The 16,814-nt window shown below is 41.8% G+C and overlaps 1 protein-coding gene across 1 annotated transcript; it reads right to left on the bottom strand.

The window, feature by feature from the left end:
* Positions 1–8,882: 8,882 nt before the first annotated feature.
* gpib (glucose-6-phosphate isomerase b) lies at positions 8,883–15,793 on the bottom strand. The gene is made up of 18 exons (XM_084018942.1): positions 15,603–15,793; positions 15,232–15,322; positions 14,830–14,898; positions 14,515–14,634; positions 14,300–14,383; positions 14,011–14,157; positions 13,643–13,714; positions 13,506–13,550; positions 13,359–13,412; positions 12,642–12,702; positions 11,973–12,016; positions 11,719–11,871; positions 11,426–11,555; positions 11,190–11,266; positions 10,365–10,493; positions 10,084–10,159; positions 9,617–9,683; positions 8,883–9,325 (listed from the first exon to the last, which is right to left on the bottom strand). The coding sequence occupies exons 1-18, from the start codon at positions 15,719–15,721 to the stop codon at positions 9,202–9,204; spliced, it is 1,662 nt and encodes a 553-aa protein (XP_083875068.1). The 5' UTR covers positions 15,722–15,793; the 3' UTR covers positions 8,883–9,201.
* Between the last annotated feature and the right edge of the window lie 1,021 nt (positions 15,794–16,814).

The following is a 16,814-nucleotide window of genomic DNA, read 5'->3' on the forward strand; positions in this document are numbered from 1 at the left end:
TATTTCAATCGATGCCAGCACCCTGTTTTAAATACACACGCCTCTCCAGCACTTGCACACTCTAACCCTCAAGGGTTCCCCAGTGTTGCTCTATTATCACACAGAGCTCTAAGAATAAGATTTAAGATTAATCTTAAAATCTGAGTTGAGCTAGAAATGGGTCTTTAAATCCTGAGGTTTAGATCCTGTGGTGAAAATCCTAAAAGACACTCGGCAGCCATCGTAGAAACCGAATGACAGCTTTGGAAAGTAACTCTGATTGGGAAGTATTTAACATCTGTATCTACTCTGCTGAGAGATGGGCCAGATGTTAAAGGTCTCAGGTCATTTGAAAGTCATTTTTCCGTCACCGACACCTGACGCTGTCTGCACGCGGCATCTGGCCCCATCTGAAACTCAAAGAGGAATAAAACAAATTGAAAGATTTATTCGCAAATACGCTTTGCCCCAGGTGTGGTCAGGACACTGTTTCCTGGTATGTTTTTCCAGACACTGGTTTTTGTCATATGAGCACTGAGAACACGGTGTGCTACTGCGAGGAACCGCCACTTGTCCGCATGCCTTAAGTCAGAACAGGTATGTTTGCGTGTCTCGCCGTGGTTTGCCGAATGCAGTCTGCTGTGTTGTGGGAGGACGTCCCTGAAAACCCGGAGCTGCTGGTCTCACCCGCGTTTTTTTAGGGAGTCCGCCCATATTTCCCTCGTTGGTTGTGTGTGTATGCAAAATGAAAACTACATAAGACAAAAACACTTGAAACGTTGAGCTATGGTGGTGCTGGAAAAAAATGGTCTCATCACTCCCAACTGGGTTACTGTCATTTATTGCCCCTTAATAGATACATTCAAGGTACTTTACGAAACTCTGCGTCTCTCTTGCACCACGCAAAAATCTGAAGTAGATAAACCCCAACTATGTGAGCTTATTATAAATATGAGCAAGTGTGTGTGCATGTGTGTGTGTGTGTGTGTGTGTGTGTGTGTGCGTGTGTGTGTGTGTGTGTGTGGCGGGGCCATGGCACATGCACCTCACAGTGTTTGCAGGGCAGCGCAGCCTCCCAACACAATGAGCTGCTCTGTCCGTTAGCGATGACTGCGTTTGTTCATCACGTATCTCCTTCCAGATGTTTGCGTCTGATTCTTGGTGTTTGTTTAAACTTCTGTCCGGCCACCATATTGCCGATGTGTGTTCCAGTAGCTGACATATCATCCTCTTGACTGTAGCAAACTCCACGACGTCCGGCATTCAAATCAAAACAATCACCAACTGTTCTACGCAAACACTGGCTCTCGTTCATGCTGTATTAGTGTTCACGCAGGTCTGAATAAATACTACTGAATGTGTCAAAAACAGACTGAATGCAGGGGTCACCACGAGCAGAAAGTGCTTTCTAATGTAACCTGACGTAATGAGATTAATTCCAATGTGATGATGATTAGTGTTGTATATTTGTAAAAGCAGGAAAGAAAAGGACTGCACATGTGAAACATTCCCCTTGTCATTTGATTAACCTCAAGATAATATAAGGGTTCTGGTCAACTTATGTGTGCTATACTTGACGAATGAGGCATTTTTAAAAAAAATTGTCTGCACAATATCAGCCCCAAGAAAAACGTAACAAGATCAGAGTGTATCCCCTTTAAAGAGAATTAATTCACCCTTTTAAAATTACTACTTCGGTTTCTATTGCATAGCACACAGCTAGTTATCCTGTACATAAAGAGGCTAGTTTTTTTATTTTATTTTTCTGTCAAAAATCACTTTGGAAAGAGAAGACTTCTTCTCCCACTGGTAGTTCCAACAAGCACATCTGTCACACTTGTTTTGTATCGCTGAGTGTTTTGATTACCTAGATGGTTCATTTAAAAAAAGGAAACTAGATCTATTTATCTAAACATGAAAAAGTCTAAAGTTATTTAATGTATTAAAAAATCGGGATGTATCATTTAACTGTAGATGACATAATCTGCTTTTTCAATAAAGTGGTTTTGTAGCTAACTGCAAAAAAAAAAAAATTCTCTTTTATTCTGCTGTTTTTTGTCGTCTTTAGCAAATCAATGGTTCTATTTTTTTTTATACATTATGAAATTTGCCACCCTGCAAGCTTTGGATAAGCGATTACTAATATGGATGGATGGATTGTATTTGAGAGGCTGTGATTTGTATCAATGGCAGCTTATGATACTGAATGAAATTTGTCCTTAATATAACTAAAATTATGTTTACTGTCAAACATAAATCAAAAGAAACTTTAAACAGTCTTGTGAGGACAGAATGGGTTGACATAATTCTTTCCTCCATTCATATGAATGAGCCCAGTTCTCTTTATAAATCCATGTTTTGAAGCCTCAAGTTAGCAACTTTTTTTTTGCAACCAGAAGTGACACAAGAGGGTGGAGCTAAGTACAACCAAACACTGAATAAGACGTTATATGGCGATCAAATGGTACATTATTTTTGAAGAACTGAAACACGCTGTGAAGGGGTTAAAGTTCAAAGATGAAAAGACACAACCCCCAGAGTGGACAACGCTGTGGTAGCAATCTGTCAGTCACAAGGTAGCCACGCCCTAAAGCAGTAATGCTTTACTGTCTATTTTACCATTTACTAAATGGACATCATGCTGTACTGAAGAAGAGTTGAAACTAATGATTGAGACCATAAACTCATGTTTACAATGTTTATTGAAGTAATATATAATAATAATAATAATAATAATAATAGGAACTTCTACTATCAGACTTCTTTCTCTCAGGGCACCTTGATTATCTACCACTAGAAACAATTCAAGTTCTGCCTTGGCTTCACTCTTTTTAAACTGAGGTTTCTGTCTGATTTTTATCTGTGGCCATCCCTCTATAGCGCCCCCTGTCTGCTGGTTGGTCTGTCAGTCAGTCCTGGAGAATTTCCCCACGCTTTGGCAGCCAGTTTTTACCCTAGGAGGCGGAAATTTGCCAACAAGGTCAATGTTTGTGAGGTTGTTTGTGTGTGTGTTTGTGTGTGTGTATGTGTGTGTGTGTGTGTGTGTGCGTGTGTGTGTGTGTGTGCGCGTGTGTGTGCGTGTGAATCCGTGCTTCTTTCTTTCCACGACTACTTGTCCTATTCATTTGAAATGAACAGAAAAATGCTATTGACACTCGTAGTAATAATAATATATAATAATTAGAAATAAGCATTAAAAGTAATACGTTTTAACACTGAAACTGAGCCAAAGCAATTGTATAATAAAGTCAAAGTCTCGGGATACAGACGGGAACAACATGTGGAGATGAGTCAAGAACGGTTTGACCGCACGTACAGTAAGTGCTTTTCCCACGGCCGGCTGGTTTTTAAGTGTTTGGGATGTGGATGAGACTCAGATGGAGATCTCATGCTGTTGCCCCGCCTTTAGTCCGGACTTTTTGCTTTCTGTTATATATAGTTGTATTCTATCTCCTATGGTCACTCTTAATATTCTATTTCTCTGCAGCTCTTAATGTGATCTGCTCACACGTGTCTGTACTATGGTCATCCAGGGGTCACTGAATTATGGTTGGACCACTCTGGCTGTTTTCACTGTGATCCTTTAACCTGGTTGGGCTCTATTCTTGCTGTTTTACAAACTGTATTTAGTCAAGTCCAGTAAATTTGTATAGCAAGTTACTCTCTCAGAAGGCTTCACATTGCAAAACAATGACAGCCATGAATGCAACCTTGTAGCACGTCATGTGGTGGACTCTCCCTCCTGGCACGCCACCCGCCACTCTGATGGTCAGACAATCGGAAGCCTGTAAAAAAAAACACAACCATCAGGAACCGTTTATCCAAAACCAAATATGATAGTATGAGAAGATAGAGGGCAGCCAGCGGAAACTCTTTCACTAAGTGAGTCACTTCCCGACTCTTTTAGTGAACGGCAGCGCATAAACATTCCTGGGAATACCCCACAGACAAGAAAAACCGTTACCATGGCGATGCCCATGCAATTTGTCAAGCATTTTTCATCTCAAAAATCCAAACAAGCCAACCATGAAATGTATTAAATTACCTTCCATCCACAGATTTAAGTATTTAGGTTGTCTCCATTAAACTGCTCCATGTTTTTACAACTTGAGTTAAGCAGTTAAGATGAATGAGGAGACTGCACCCCTGTGGTGCTGTATTGTACAACAATCGGGCTAATTGGAGCATAAAGTAGGTTGATTACAGAAATTGTCCTCAAAATGTCAAATATGAAAGTGTGATGTGAAATTAACAAACAACAGAAAGAAAATAAACTATCTAAAGAGAAGAAACAAAAGCGGTGGGGGGGAACTTCAGACCCACCTGGCGGACATTTAATGAAGGTGTGTCTTGGTTTTACCAAATGGTCTAGAATTGCTTTGTCTTTACACCCTAAGGTAGCTTCTACAGTAGGTCAACATGGAAGAGGCCCCATTGAAGAATGATTGTTTTTAACTCCTGCCAACATTTCCACGGTGGTGTTAGATCTGAACCACCAACTGTAGGATGTTAGGTCTGCCTGCCATGCATTCCTCATCACAGCAAGGTGTAAATCAGGCACCATCTACCGTGCACCTTAAGTGAAATACCGCTAATGTCTCTAAAAATCCTGGCTCTAAATAACCCGCCTTTCAGATAGTCAGAAGTCAGATTTCAGAAGTCTGAAGAGTCATAATGGTCTCAATTTATAAATTCTGGTACTCATTTTTGAAATTATTGCTCTTTTAATACAATTGTATAAGTCAATGCATTAACGCCGACAGTCTGTCCTGTGTTGATTGTGTTACTGCATAACTCCATCCATTCATTCAACATTGTAGCCTTTCTCCTGGACTCTCCCTCCACGTACATAGCTTCGCACTCTGATGCTTTACATTAGTAATTAGAAGCACAGTTGATATAATAATTATTGATAACAGTAGCTTTCTAATGTGTTAATGATGCCCCTATGTGAGGTTGGTTGTACGGATCCTGCAGGTGAGTGGAGGGTTTCAGTGGAAGTCCCATCTGTTTACTGCTTGAATCATTTCTGCCTGACTCAGTCCCCGAGAGGGTAAGAAGTCAAGTCATCTTCTATTTTCGGTTACAGGAAATATTTAGTTGAGAACCAGGCTCGCATATGACTGTAGGCGATGTCTTTCAAAATTAAAGGGGAAGAGGAACGGGAACCTGCAAAATTCATGCACCTGAACTGAGGAGACAACTTTGAAGAACTTCAAAAGTTGCACACCCTCTTCACCCTTTGAGACTCACATTTCAATTAGGAGCTGAATTTTTATAAGCCACTAATACACAGACAGTTGGAGATGTAGCTAGATTTTGGGTGGGTGTACATAAAAGTGGTCTGCCCTCTGACTGAGCTCTCCTGTTAGCCAAACAGTGGTGTTCACTGTGAGGAGCTCTCCGGTGTTGGTTGTCAGATCCATGAGTTGGGGCACAAAGCGCCCTTTATGTGTGTGAGGTTCCACCCTGTGACTCAGTGTGTGTGTGTGTGTGTGTGTGTGTGTGTGTGTGTGTGTGTGTGTGTGTGTGTGTGTGTGTGTGTGTGGAGGTAGTGGAGCCCCAGGGGAGTCGCTGTGAGGTGAGCTCTGTTTCACCGCACAAAAGAACACCTTCCCTCCGGAGCGCACAGGTTCCTGCGCTGCCAGGAAATTAGTGAAAAATATGCTCGCCACAGGATTACCTCATACACTCTGAATCTTTGGTTACTAACATTTTGTCCCCTTCCTGTAACAAAAAAAAAATTCAGCCTCCTTTTTGCTACCAACGAGTTAGAATATTTAGATCTCCAACTTGTAGAGAATCAAACTTCAAAAACAAAAATCATTTATTTTTAAATAAATCAAATTGGGTTTAGCACAGCCTTTACACTTGAAACCAAGCGATTCAACTCAACATATGTTTTCACTTTGCCCTCATTGTATCCAGCCATTGGAGGGTTTTATGTTTATCTACCAAGGTGATGAAATTCACATATTACATTATTGTGTCAATACAATACAATTTTGCTGCAAAAAACTTGTAAAAAACGAAAGATATCGTGTTTTTTATTCTATGGATTCTTCTTTCTTTGCCAACCTTACACCCACACTACCTTAAAAGCTGATCACACAATGACTCGAGTCAAAGTAGTGGAAAACATGCAAACTTCATACAGACTTTTTGGAATTGCAATATTAAATCACCAGAGGACAAAACAGATTAGGCAGAACTTACGTTGTTTTTACCCAAAAATAAATCATTCATTGCTGTGTAGACTCCATCAAAAACAACAATGCAGAGGTAATACAGAAACAAACTTGTGAAGGTTTAAAGAATTGATCCCACCTCCACTAATGTGAGAAAAAAACAAGCAATCGTGTCTGCTTTACACCAAATATGTAATTTCAACCAAATGCCTCGGTGTAAACATGCAAGATACCAAATGTCACTGTCACTGTGAACATTATGATGCATCCCCAACAGGCCAACAGAGGCTGAAATCAGCGTGGGAGTATTTCTTTTTTTAAATCTCGCACATTGTGATGCTGAATAAGAGCCAAATGTCTGTCAGTTGAGCTGCATTTCTGTGGATTCAGGAGAGGCAGTGTGGTTAAATAACGTTACACTGGGTGCGCAGTATTCAAAAGCCTACACAGATAACCAGATAAAACCTGACAAAAGGACAAACAAGCCCAGCTGCCGGGCAGTTTGGCAGAGATGAACAGCTGAAAGAAATCTCTAAAGAAACCTTTATCAAAACATTAAAATATATTGTGTTTTTCTCACTTAAGAATATTTCTAAAGTGAATTCTCAGGGAGGTGACAGCTGCACTGCTTCATCTTCGTCTTCACCAGATGTGCAATAACATGGGAATTATAATTATATTGTTCTTGGATTTTTAAGGTTGTGTTTTGATTTCCATGGGAATCCCAACAGAAATGCATTGATCGATGGATAATGGGGATCTGAAGGAATTTGGGGGGGAGAGTCTGAGCAACAAGGGGTCATCTTGAGCCCTTGAGGGACTTCTTCTGGCTTCCTATGTTGCAGTATGACCAGCTCTACCATGTACTTCAGTTAATCTTTATATAACCCCAGTAGTCGTGGGAAAAACTTGACTTGATGGCTATTTTAAATTTGTTTTGTTTTTTTGCAGGGTGTCACTGCTGTCGATGGCAGCCTCTAACCACTGACTGGGAACTAGAGCGGGACCATCCACTGTGTTTGATATCAGGACATGTGGTGTGATTTTGTTTTCCGTGTTGGGTGGGTGGGTCTCGAGTGTTTGCAGGGATAATGTTTAGCCCAAGAGAATACGTGCCCTGAAGGTTCCCTGGGAGGAGCGGATGGTCATGCACATTCCAGTGAAGTTCGAGCAAGAATTAAAACTGGCTGCGGAAATGCCGGCTGCTTTTCTCCTCTGAGGCCGAGTTTCCGAGCTTGTTTACATGCAAGCATGCTGACCCCTTAACTGCTTCTAGCCCCGTGGCTCATGGTGAATACAAATTATACAAATGCGTGGAGAGCACGCCTTTCGGAAGATGTTCCAACGAGCTGTAGCACGACAGAGAGAGAGAGAGAGATAGAGAGACAGAGAGAGAGAGAGAGAGAGAGAGAGAGTAATCAGTTCGGAAGACTCCCAAATTCTGCTTCTATCATTCCTCACACCACCATGAACTTGAAAGTGCACAGTTGGAAAGTGGCAGGGGGGTGTCGTTGGCATGGCAACCAACGCACTGGAGCAGGTTGGGACCCTGATCGAGCCAGGAGGGAGGGGGGGGGGGGGCAGCTCTTTAACAGGCCAGAGAGAAAAAAAAAGATGAGTGACAGAGCCAACCAATAAAGCATGAAGGGGAATGTGAAGTTATGTAGCGCCATTGTTCAAGAAACATCTCAGGAACGCACACAACCTTATTCATGCTTTCTTGCTGCTATTTGATGCTGCTCTCCGGTGAACTGAGCCTAATCACATATTTCCTCATGTTGACTTGCTGCTTGTTTAAATCAACCTATTACACCTGGCTTAAATAATAATAAGTGACTCAGAAGTGGGGTTGCAGTTAATCAGTAGCTGTAAGTGCGTATATGACTCAGCTTGATGCCAGGCCTCTATCGATTAGTTCTCTGAAACAACGCAAATAATGGATTTGTTTTTTCTTCTTTTAGAGACTGAAGGGCATTTTTCTAATAAGTTGCAACATCTTAACAATAACAAAGTCATCAGTCAAACTCACTTTCATCTGTATCCTGTTTTTAGAGCTAGGAGATAATAAAAAAAGGACAAGTTAGATTTGAAGTTGTTGCCTGGCAACAGCATTGAAAACCAGGCAGTATCTGGGGGTCTAGGATTTTTTTTTTTTTTGTACTTTCAGTTTGTCCTCATACAGTACACGCTCTGTAATTGTACCCGGCAGTGAGTACAAGGAGAACGATGCATAGTGAAATTTACTTTATCTTGTTTGATGCATTGTGTTGAATATCATCACTGGATACGTTCTAGGAGACGTTGTCTCTCACAAATTAATTATATGTGATCTCATGCTTACAGGAGAAATGCTGCATGTAAACATTTTGCATCAGAGTTTGAATGAAACATTAACAAAAAATTAAGTTTACGATGCTGAAAATATAGTGCCAGTGAAAAGGGCCTTTCAGTCCAGATGCTGTTTAGTCCAGCTGTTTGTTTTTCTCTCTAAATGGATGCTGTGGCGTCTGGGGATTTGTGGGGAGGAAACAGTGCAGATGGATTGACCTTTGAACCTTTGTTCCACTGAATAAATGGTAGATTACTGGGTGGCTGATTTGCTCCTCTGAATAGAATCTGGCACTCTGATGCCATCTAGTGATACTTGAGCTTGAGAGAAGGCGGGATTTTAGCAGCACTTTGATATAACAGTCATTTATACGCAGGAACACCATGAACAGCTGCTGTGTTTGTTTATTCTTTACATTAGACACTGAAATTACATAACTGTAACGATATTTATTCCAGGAACTACATTGCTTGTAACATTGGAGAGACAGTGAGAGCACACTACCTTCCACACGTCTAATACAAAAAGATGCCCCCCCCCCCCCAAGCAAAACACATAGAAAAGACAGGACTGGAGACAGGATTCATAATGAGAGAAAAAACATCCAGAGTGCTTCGCTCGACTGTGTGGGAGTGACCAGCTGCCTCATGAGCTGATTAGGTGGATAATGATGTGGAAGAGGGGGGGTTGGGGGGTAGACTTGACTCAGGCAAAGTTTTTCTTGAGGAAGTTCATGAGTCCGTTGGTGGAGGCGTCATGGGAGTGGACCTCTGCGGCGTCCTTGAGCTCTGCCTCGATCTTCTTGGCAAGCTGTTTGCCCAGTTCCACTCTGAGTGTGCGGAGATGAAGGAGGGCAAAAGAGAAGAGAGACGATGGGCTCAGTGAAGTGAAGAATAACAAATGTTCAGTCAAAAAAACAAGGTTTTTGACTGATTTCCATTATTCCAAGTATTTATTGAAGATATACTATATGATGCTCATGCAGGAGGAATTATTCAAACATAACTTCATGTTTTTATGACTCCACTAAATGAGTTTTACTAAATGAGAGCTGATCAATTCAGTAGTTTGTGTGTATAATGTATAGTGTATAGTATGTGTATAGTAAAAACTGTCTCACCCCCACTGGTCAAAACTGTTGATCTCCCACATTAGCCCCTGAATGAAGATCTTGTGTTCATACATCGCTGTGAAACAAGACAGAATAGTAATTATTACAACAACAGACAGACAGACACAAAGGAGCTGTACAACACCATCAACTATAATAAAATAAACAGTAACTCTATCTGAAGCTGGCAACATGCTTTCTATTATTGCAGTATGTGAGCATTAGTTTAGGTATGTGTTTTTGTACATATGTATAAGTGTGTATGCAAGTATCTGTAATTATATTTATGTATCACATAGGCTACTGTAGTATTTCTGAAAATACTTTTATGCTTTCATTTGGACTCTATGGATGAAACGAGGCTTGAGCTCAATTAATCCAAATGAACAAAACTACCTGTACGACCACTAACATTAACAGGACTGCACCGTTTCATTCATGGGCTTCGTTTGAGTGTCACAGAAACCGTGTCTCACCTATAAGCGCTCCCAGTGTGTACGGGCTCAATTTCTTGAAGATGATGGAGTTGGTTGGCCTGTTTCCTTGGAATACCTGCGTAAAACAAAGAGACATATTTCATAATACATGCAATGAGTACGTTGCACATGGTAAAATCTTCTGAATTTGATTTTTTTTAAATACATGGTCCTCCTATGCTTCCTCACTGAGGTCACTTACTATAGACTTACTATAATTCAGGTTTAAGATTGTTTCTATAGTCAGTCCGTCTTTTTTGTTGTTGTTTTATTTGACTTACTTTGTGTGGTAGGATTTTCTCCAGAGCTTCTCCACTCAGGCCGCTGGCCTCCAGCTCCTTCTTGGCCTCCTCTGTGGTCTTACCCTTCATCAGAGCTTCTGTCTGGGCCAGGAAGTTGGCCAGCAGGATCTACAGCCACATCAAGAATGCACACCTTCAGATACAGTCAGGGCTTTTTTTTCCTCATAATTGAGTTCTTGATGCAGCTATGTTAGAAAACATATTCGTCCTCTTATCGGAAAATCAGTGGTTCGGTTCCCAGCTCCTCCAGGCCGTGTGATGAAGTGTCCCAAATTGCCCAAATTGTGTGAATGTGTATGAATGAGTTAGGTTAGAATAGATCCTGATGGGCAGGCGGCTCCCCTGCCATCAATGTATGAATGTGTGAGCGACTGAATGAAGTGTAAATTGCCTTGAGTAGACGAAAAAGACCAGAAAAGCACCATATCAGATCCAAAGCAGGTTTACCATTTACCATGTTCAATTACACGTGTCAGGTTATTTAACTTCAGCTGGCTCGTGTTGGAAGACACCTATGTGACCTTTACTGATGCTCTTTGAAAGAATGTGTTCCTCTGGCTTTCCAGGTAATGAATACATACACTAACTGCACACCACTGCAGAGGTATAGCTCCAAACACTATTTCACAATTTTGGGCTCAAACCTCAAAGAGGTCACGTGAAGGGGATTTGCCAGCTGTGAGATTATTTAGGGAAAAAATATATCTCAAATCCCTACTGTGGATAAATAAACTGTACAGTAAAATGCTTGCAGCATCTTAATCAACAATAAACATCATTTCACTGGTTATACTTGTGGTATACCTTGTGGTGAAGGTTGTCTCTGATGGGATGCTGCGACTGAGCCGGGATCAGGAAGTCACAAGGCACCATGCGGGTCCCTGAAGTGGACACAATTGGACTGCGTTATTGGACATTTATACAAGCCACAGACTCACAGCATGATGCTAACCAGCTAGCAACACTGCAAGGTAAGATAAAGATGACAGAATACTGTCTGGATCACCTCCATGTTGAAAGACACTCTTCGGTGACGTTACCTTGATGGATGAGCTGGTAGAAGGCATGCTGCCCATTAGTTCCTGGCTCTCCCCACACTATTGGCCCAGTGTGGTAATTTACACGCGCTCCATCTTTAGTGATGTACTTTCCATTTGACTCCATGTCACCCTGAAGAACAAATATTCATCAGAACTATCATTATTCTCTCTGATATTAATGGTGTCTCTGTCAGTCTATGCTGATGTCAGCATGCACACTATGATCAAAGTCATCTTTTAAGTAGCTTATGTTACATAATGCTTGTTCTTCCTGGGGTATTGTGGAGGCTGACCTGTTGGAAGTAGGCCGTGAAGCGGTGCATGTACTGGTCGTAGGGCAGCATGGCGTGGGTCTCAGCGTGGAAGAAGTTGATGTACCATATGCCCAGCAGAGCCAGCAAGACGGGAGCGTTCTTATCCAGGGGAGCAGTGCGGAAGTGGTTGTCCTGCAGGAGAGGGAGGGAGGCTGATGTACATTCGGTGGCTTTTTCACAAGAAAGGTCATGTGAATCGTTTTTCTGAACTAGAGAGTTGGAGAAGTACCGACCATCCAATGAGCTCCCGAAAGAAGCTTTTCGTAGTTGTCGTAGCCTGATGGGGAGATGAGATGTGACAGGAAGGTTTAGCTACTGACTGAACAAACTATTGATTAAAAAGCTGAACTGATGGTTATAAAGATTCTTGAATTTGTGTATCTTTCCACCCACATCAGCAAGAGCCAATTTAAGCCATGCTAGCAATGTGGTTCTAGGGCTGGAAATGTCGGTCATAAGAAGGTCCAAACCTGGAGCCAGACAGTGTTGTGTCGGAGGGGTTGCTAAGATATTTTATACAAGCATTTTTACATAATTGAGGATGAATTATAGTAACTTTGGTGACCCCTTGACCTTTCTTCCAGCACACCTGGCAGGTCTAAATGTCTACGTCCAATACTTTGGTGTCCAACCAAACACCCCCTGACACTCACATCAGCTTCAGCTCTACATTTTTGTGAGCATGTTAGGATTCGGATGTTAGCTTGTAAATCAAGTACAACGTTACAGAGCTGCTAACATGAGTTTTATGTCACTAAAGCATCTTCAAAATTAGAGCGATGATGTATTCATCACTGTCTGTTGCAAAGTTGTGTTTTTTTTGATAATACAACCGGGAGGTGCCAAAATCAAACAATATTTCAATGCAAAAAAAGACGAAAATGTGTTTTCACTGTACATACCAATGTGCAGGGCAATGGCCATTCCGATTGCAGACCACAAAGAGAAACGACCACCTACCCACTAAAAGAAAAGAACAGGTGTGGGTGTTACAGTAATGAAGGAGAAACAAGCGTTGCACGGAACACAAGGTGCAGGTGAGTGCAATAGGAACATGAATGTAATACACATGTTTGTACTACCTGTAATATAGATAGATAGATAGATAGATAGATAGATAGATAGATAGATAGATAGATAGATAGATAGATAGATAGATAGATAGATAGATAGATAGATAGATAGATAGATAGATAGATAGATAGATAGATAGATAGATAGATAGATAGATAGATAGATAGATAGATAGATAGATAGATAGATAGATAGATAGATAGACATCATGTAGCCTTAGATCTTTTGCATGAGCCCTGTCATCTCTGCATACAGTGTAAAACACTGGCAATCATCTTTTCCTGTGTTATAAAGGGCATCTTATAGCTGCAACTAAATGCAGCTCCATGACCTTTGATGCAACCCAGCCTTTACAGTAACCTCTGCATGAGAAAAGGTCGCTACCAATAATAACTGAGTCTGAAGAGAGAGGCTTCTGATTACCCAGCAGCTGCCAGCCAGAGCCTCAGTCCTACCTACTTCACAGGTCAAAAGTCTAGATTATTAATAGCTGCTGCCTACGGCCCACTGTACACAGTCTGCTGTAAGGCTAACAGAGCACTCACATCCCAGAACTCAAACATGTTCTCTGTGTCGATGCCGAAGTCCTTGACTTTAGGCTGAGGATGAGACAGAGAGAAGGAGGACAGTTAGGATCAGATGTCTGGGCAGAGAGAGAACCTGTAAAATAGTGTTTAACTTAGTTAACTTACTCCATTTGTGGAAAGGGCCACAAAGTGTTTGGCAACTGCAGCTTTCTGTTGAAACATCAAGAGGATATGATTGAAGGCTATCAATCAGCCAAATAACAAAACGCTGCTGCTGCTGTCTGAGACGGCTACCTACTCACGTCTTTGGCATGTTCAAGGAACCATGCTTTGGCCGACTCAGCATTTGTTATGGTCTCCTGGGTGGTGAATGTCTAGAAATGAATGAATTAGATAGACAAAATAGAAAGATAGCCAAGTGTTAATGATGCAACTAAACGAATGGTATAGATCTGCCTGCAACAAAACAACACATCAACAGACGCCAGGAAAAAAAAAGATCTCTTTGTCGGTGCTTTGAGATATTTACCATTAAATATGAATTAAAAACTATCTTTTAGCTGCTGCTGTTATTTGCAACTGATTTTGTCCAAAATGAGTGTGTAAACATTTCTTCCTGATGTTAATCCGGTGGATTTTGCAGAGGATCGGCTCTGTGTGAACCAGCTACCTTGGATGCAATGATGAAGAGGGTCGTCTCAGCATTCAGGTGTGCCAATGTTTTGGCGATGTGCGTTCCATCAATATTTGACACAAACCACACGTGCGGTCCACCTTTGGAGTAAGGTTTCAGGGCCTCGGTCACCATCAGGGGGCCCTGTGAGTCAAATCAGTTCACATTCAGATAAGGTAAGACTGTGGCTCTACCCGTCAGCTGACAGGAAGGATTATGTGTGACTGTAAAAGGATGCAATTTTGCATTAAAATGCATCAAGAACTTTCCAAGAAATTGCACTCACAAGGTCAGATCCTCCAATGCCGACATTAACGACATCCGTGATGGCCTTTCCTGTGAAGCCCTTCCATTCACCGCTGCGAACTCTCTGCGAACACACATGATCTTACAGATTATTAAAGCTGCATTCAACCTTCATGAGCAGGAGTGCTGAAACTCATGCTTTGAAACGTACAAACTTTTTGACGTTGCATCTTTCTGTTGGTGCGTTTCACTCACGTGACAGAAGCCCTTCATCTTCTCAAGAACCTTGTTGACGTCCGGCATCACGTCTTTGCCGTTGACCACGATGGGCTTGTTGGAGCGGTTCCTCAGAGCCACATGGAGCACAGCGCGGCCCTTCAAATCCACAGCATTAAAGAATATTTAGCTGTTGCATTCTGTGTATTAAGTGTTCATCTTGAAACAAGGAGTCATTGAGTCACATGGTGTAAATGCTGTGTCATTGACTGTTTCACCCCACCAGTATAAATGTCAAGAGGCAAACGCTGCTTTAAGTCGAGTGACAGTTAATGCGTGGTCAATAATGAGCACCTCGGTGAAGTTGATCTTCTCTCCGGTGAACATCTTCTCTCTGGCTGCTTCAATGCCTCTCGACTTGGCCTGAGAAATTCAATAAATGTTAGTTTTTTTAAAGAAACAGACATGTATCAAGAATGTGTATGTCAGTAATAAAATGTAAGATTTGATATTGCGACTATGATTAAAATTGATGACCAATCCTTCCAATAAATACATTCAACCTTGAGGACATAAAAAGACACATTCATGATTAAGCCTGTATCGAATGAATGGACCCCCTGCTGCTTGCTGCGAAGACCGATGGGATTTCCACCTTACAGTTGCCCGTATCAGCTCTTCATCTAACTTCATTATTAGGGAGCTAATAAGCAAGTCCACTTTAGCTTTTAAAAATGAAGATAGAACTGAATTTACCAGTTCAACCAACATCTTCACGACTTCGTCGGTGATGAGATTCTTGGAGTAATCCAGAAGAATATCTCCATCCTCGGTTTTCAGATTTAGGCTGTCCAAACACAGAAAGACATCAGCAACATTCCCTGACTGAAAACAAACACAATATCCAAACACACAGTATGATTGTGTGGTCAAGAAGTGGTTTGTCATCTAGCATTATGTAATGAAGCTGCACGGTTGCACAGCAGGAATGCCAAGATATTACAGAACCAACAAAGTAGCACTAACAATGCAGTTGATTTACATACAAACTAACATATCCACATCCTGTTCAGTGATGCTGTGCACACTACATGTACACAATGAAATAGTGTGAATAGGATACATACTTGAGTTTGTTGAATCTCTCCTTATCAGCCTCAAACATATGCCTCATGTTGAGGTTCAGGGCATGGGCTTTGTACCATTCCTGCAGCTTTTGAAAGTGGGGGTCCTGTGTGAGTCCCATGATGTCCAGAGAAGATTCCTGTGCTCCGCTGTGCTCAACTAGCCTGGCTGAGTGGGACCGAGCATGTCACGGGGAGCGCTTTTTGAAGGGGCGTCCACACTTGCCCCTCCTACGAGAGACACACTATATGCAGGGCTTGTGCGTGTCACACCTCCACACTGTCCTGCACGGTTACAGTGAACAGTGCACGTTGACAGGGCAGCAATTCAGTGGCACGTAGTCCATCAGACGGTGCAGACAGTGTTGCAGTTCATTGTGAAACACACATACACTAGGTGTCTGTTTACAAAAATATCAATTACATAATATATTACTTGTAAGATAACCTTTATTAATCCTACAACAGGGAGATTTACAGTGTTTACAGCAGAAGGGAAAGCGAAAATTATACATAAATAAACATGCAAGCAGTATAAAAAACATCTACTTGCAAGAAATATAGACACTATAAACAAACAAACAATATAAACAGCATCAATCATAGGTACAGATAAGGTGCTCAAAAGAGTGCAGTCTATTGTCAATTCTTGTGTGTGTGTATGTGGTCTACTGAGAGCAGAGTTGGTGTACGGTCTCCCTGCAGCAGGAAGGCAACCTTGGGTGAATGAGGACGTCACTGAAGGAGATTCCCAGTGCTCTGGAGGGGGGGGGGGCATTCTCGATCAAAGATGACAGCTTGGCCGTGATTCTCCTCTCTGCCACACCCCCCCCCCCCCCCCCCCCCCACTGAGTCGAGGAGGCCTCCCAGGACTGAGCTCGCCTTTCTTATCAGTCTGTCCAGCCTCTCCCCGTCAGCAGTCGAGGTGCTGCTGCCCCAGAAGACCGCTCCAAACAAGATGATGCCACCACCGTGTCATAAAAGGTCTTACGGGACGTCATCTAAAAGACATCAGTCTCCTGACCAGAGCCTGTTCTGACCCTTAAAGTGCATACAACTGTGTATCAGTTGCTGAATATTGTGTGAATGTATGAATACAGATATGTACATGTATTTAAAAGTTAACTCGGACACCCTAATTAACAAGGTAAAATATGTGTTGGTCATATTGATCTGGTCAAACACAAACAATATGGATCAGATATCAATGTGAGC

The sequence above is a fragment of the Eutrigla gurnardus genome (genome assembly GCF_963514095.1).
Source record: "Eutrigla gurnardus genome assembly, chromosome: 1".
Taxonomy (NCBI): Eukaryota; Metazoa; Chordata; class Actinopteri; order Perciformes; family Triglidae; genus Eutrigla; species Eutrigla gurnardus.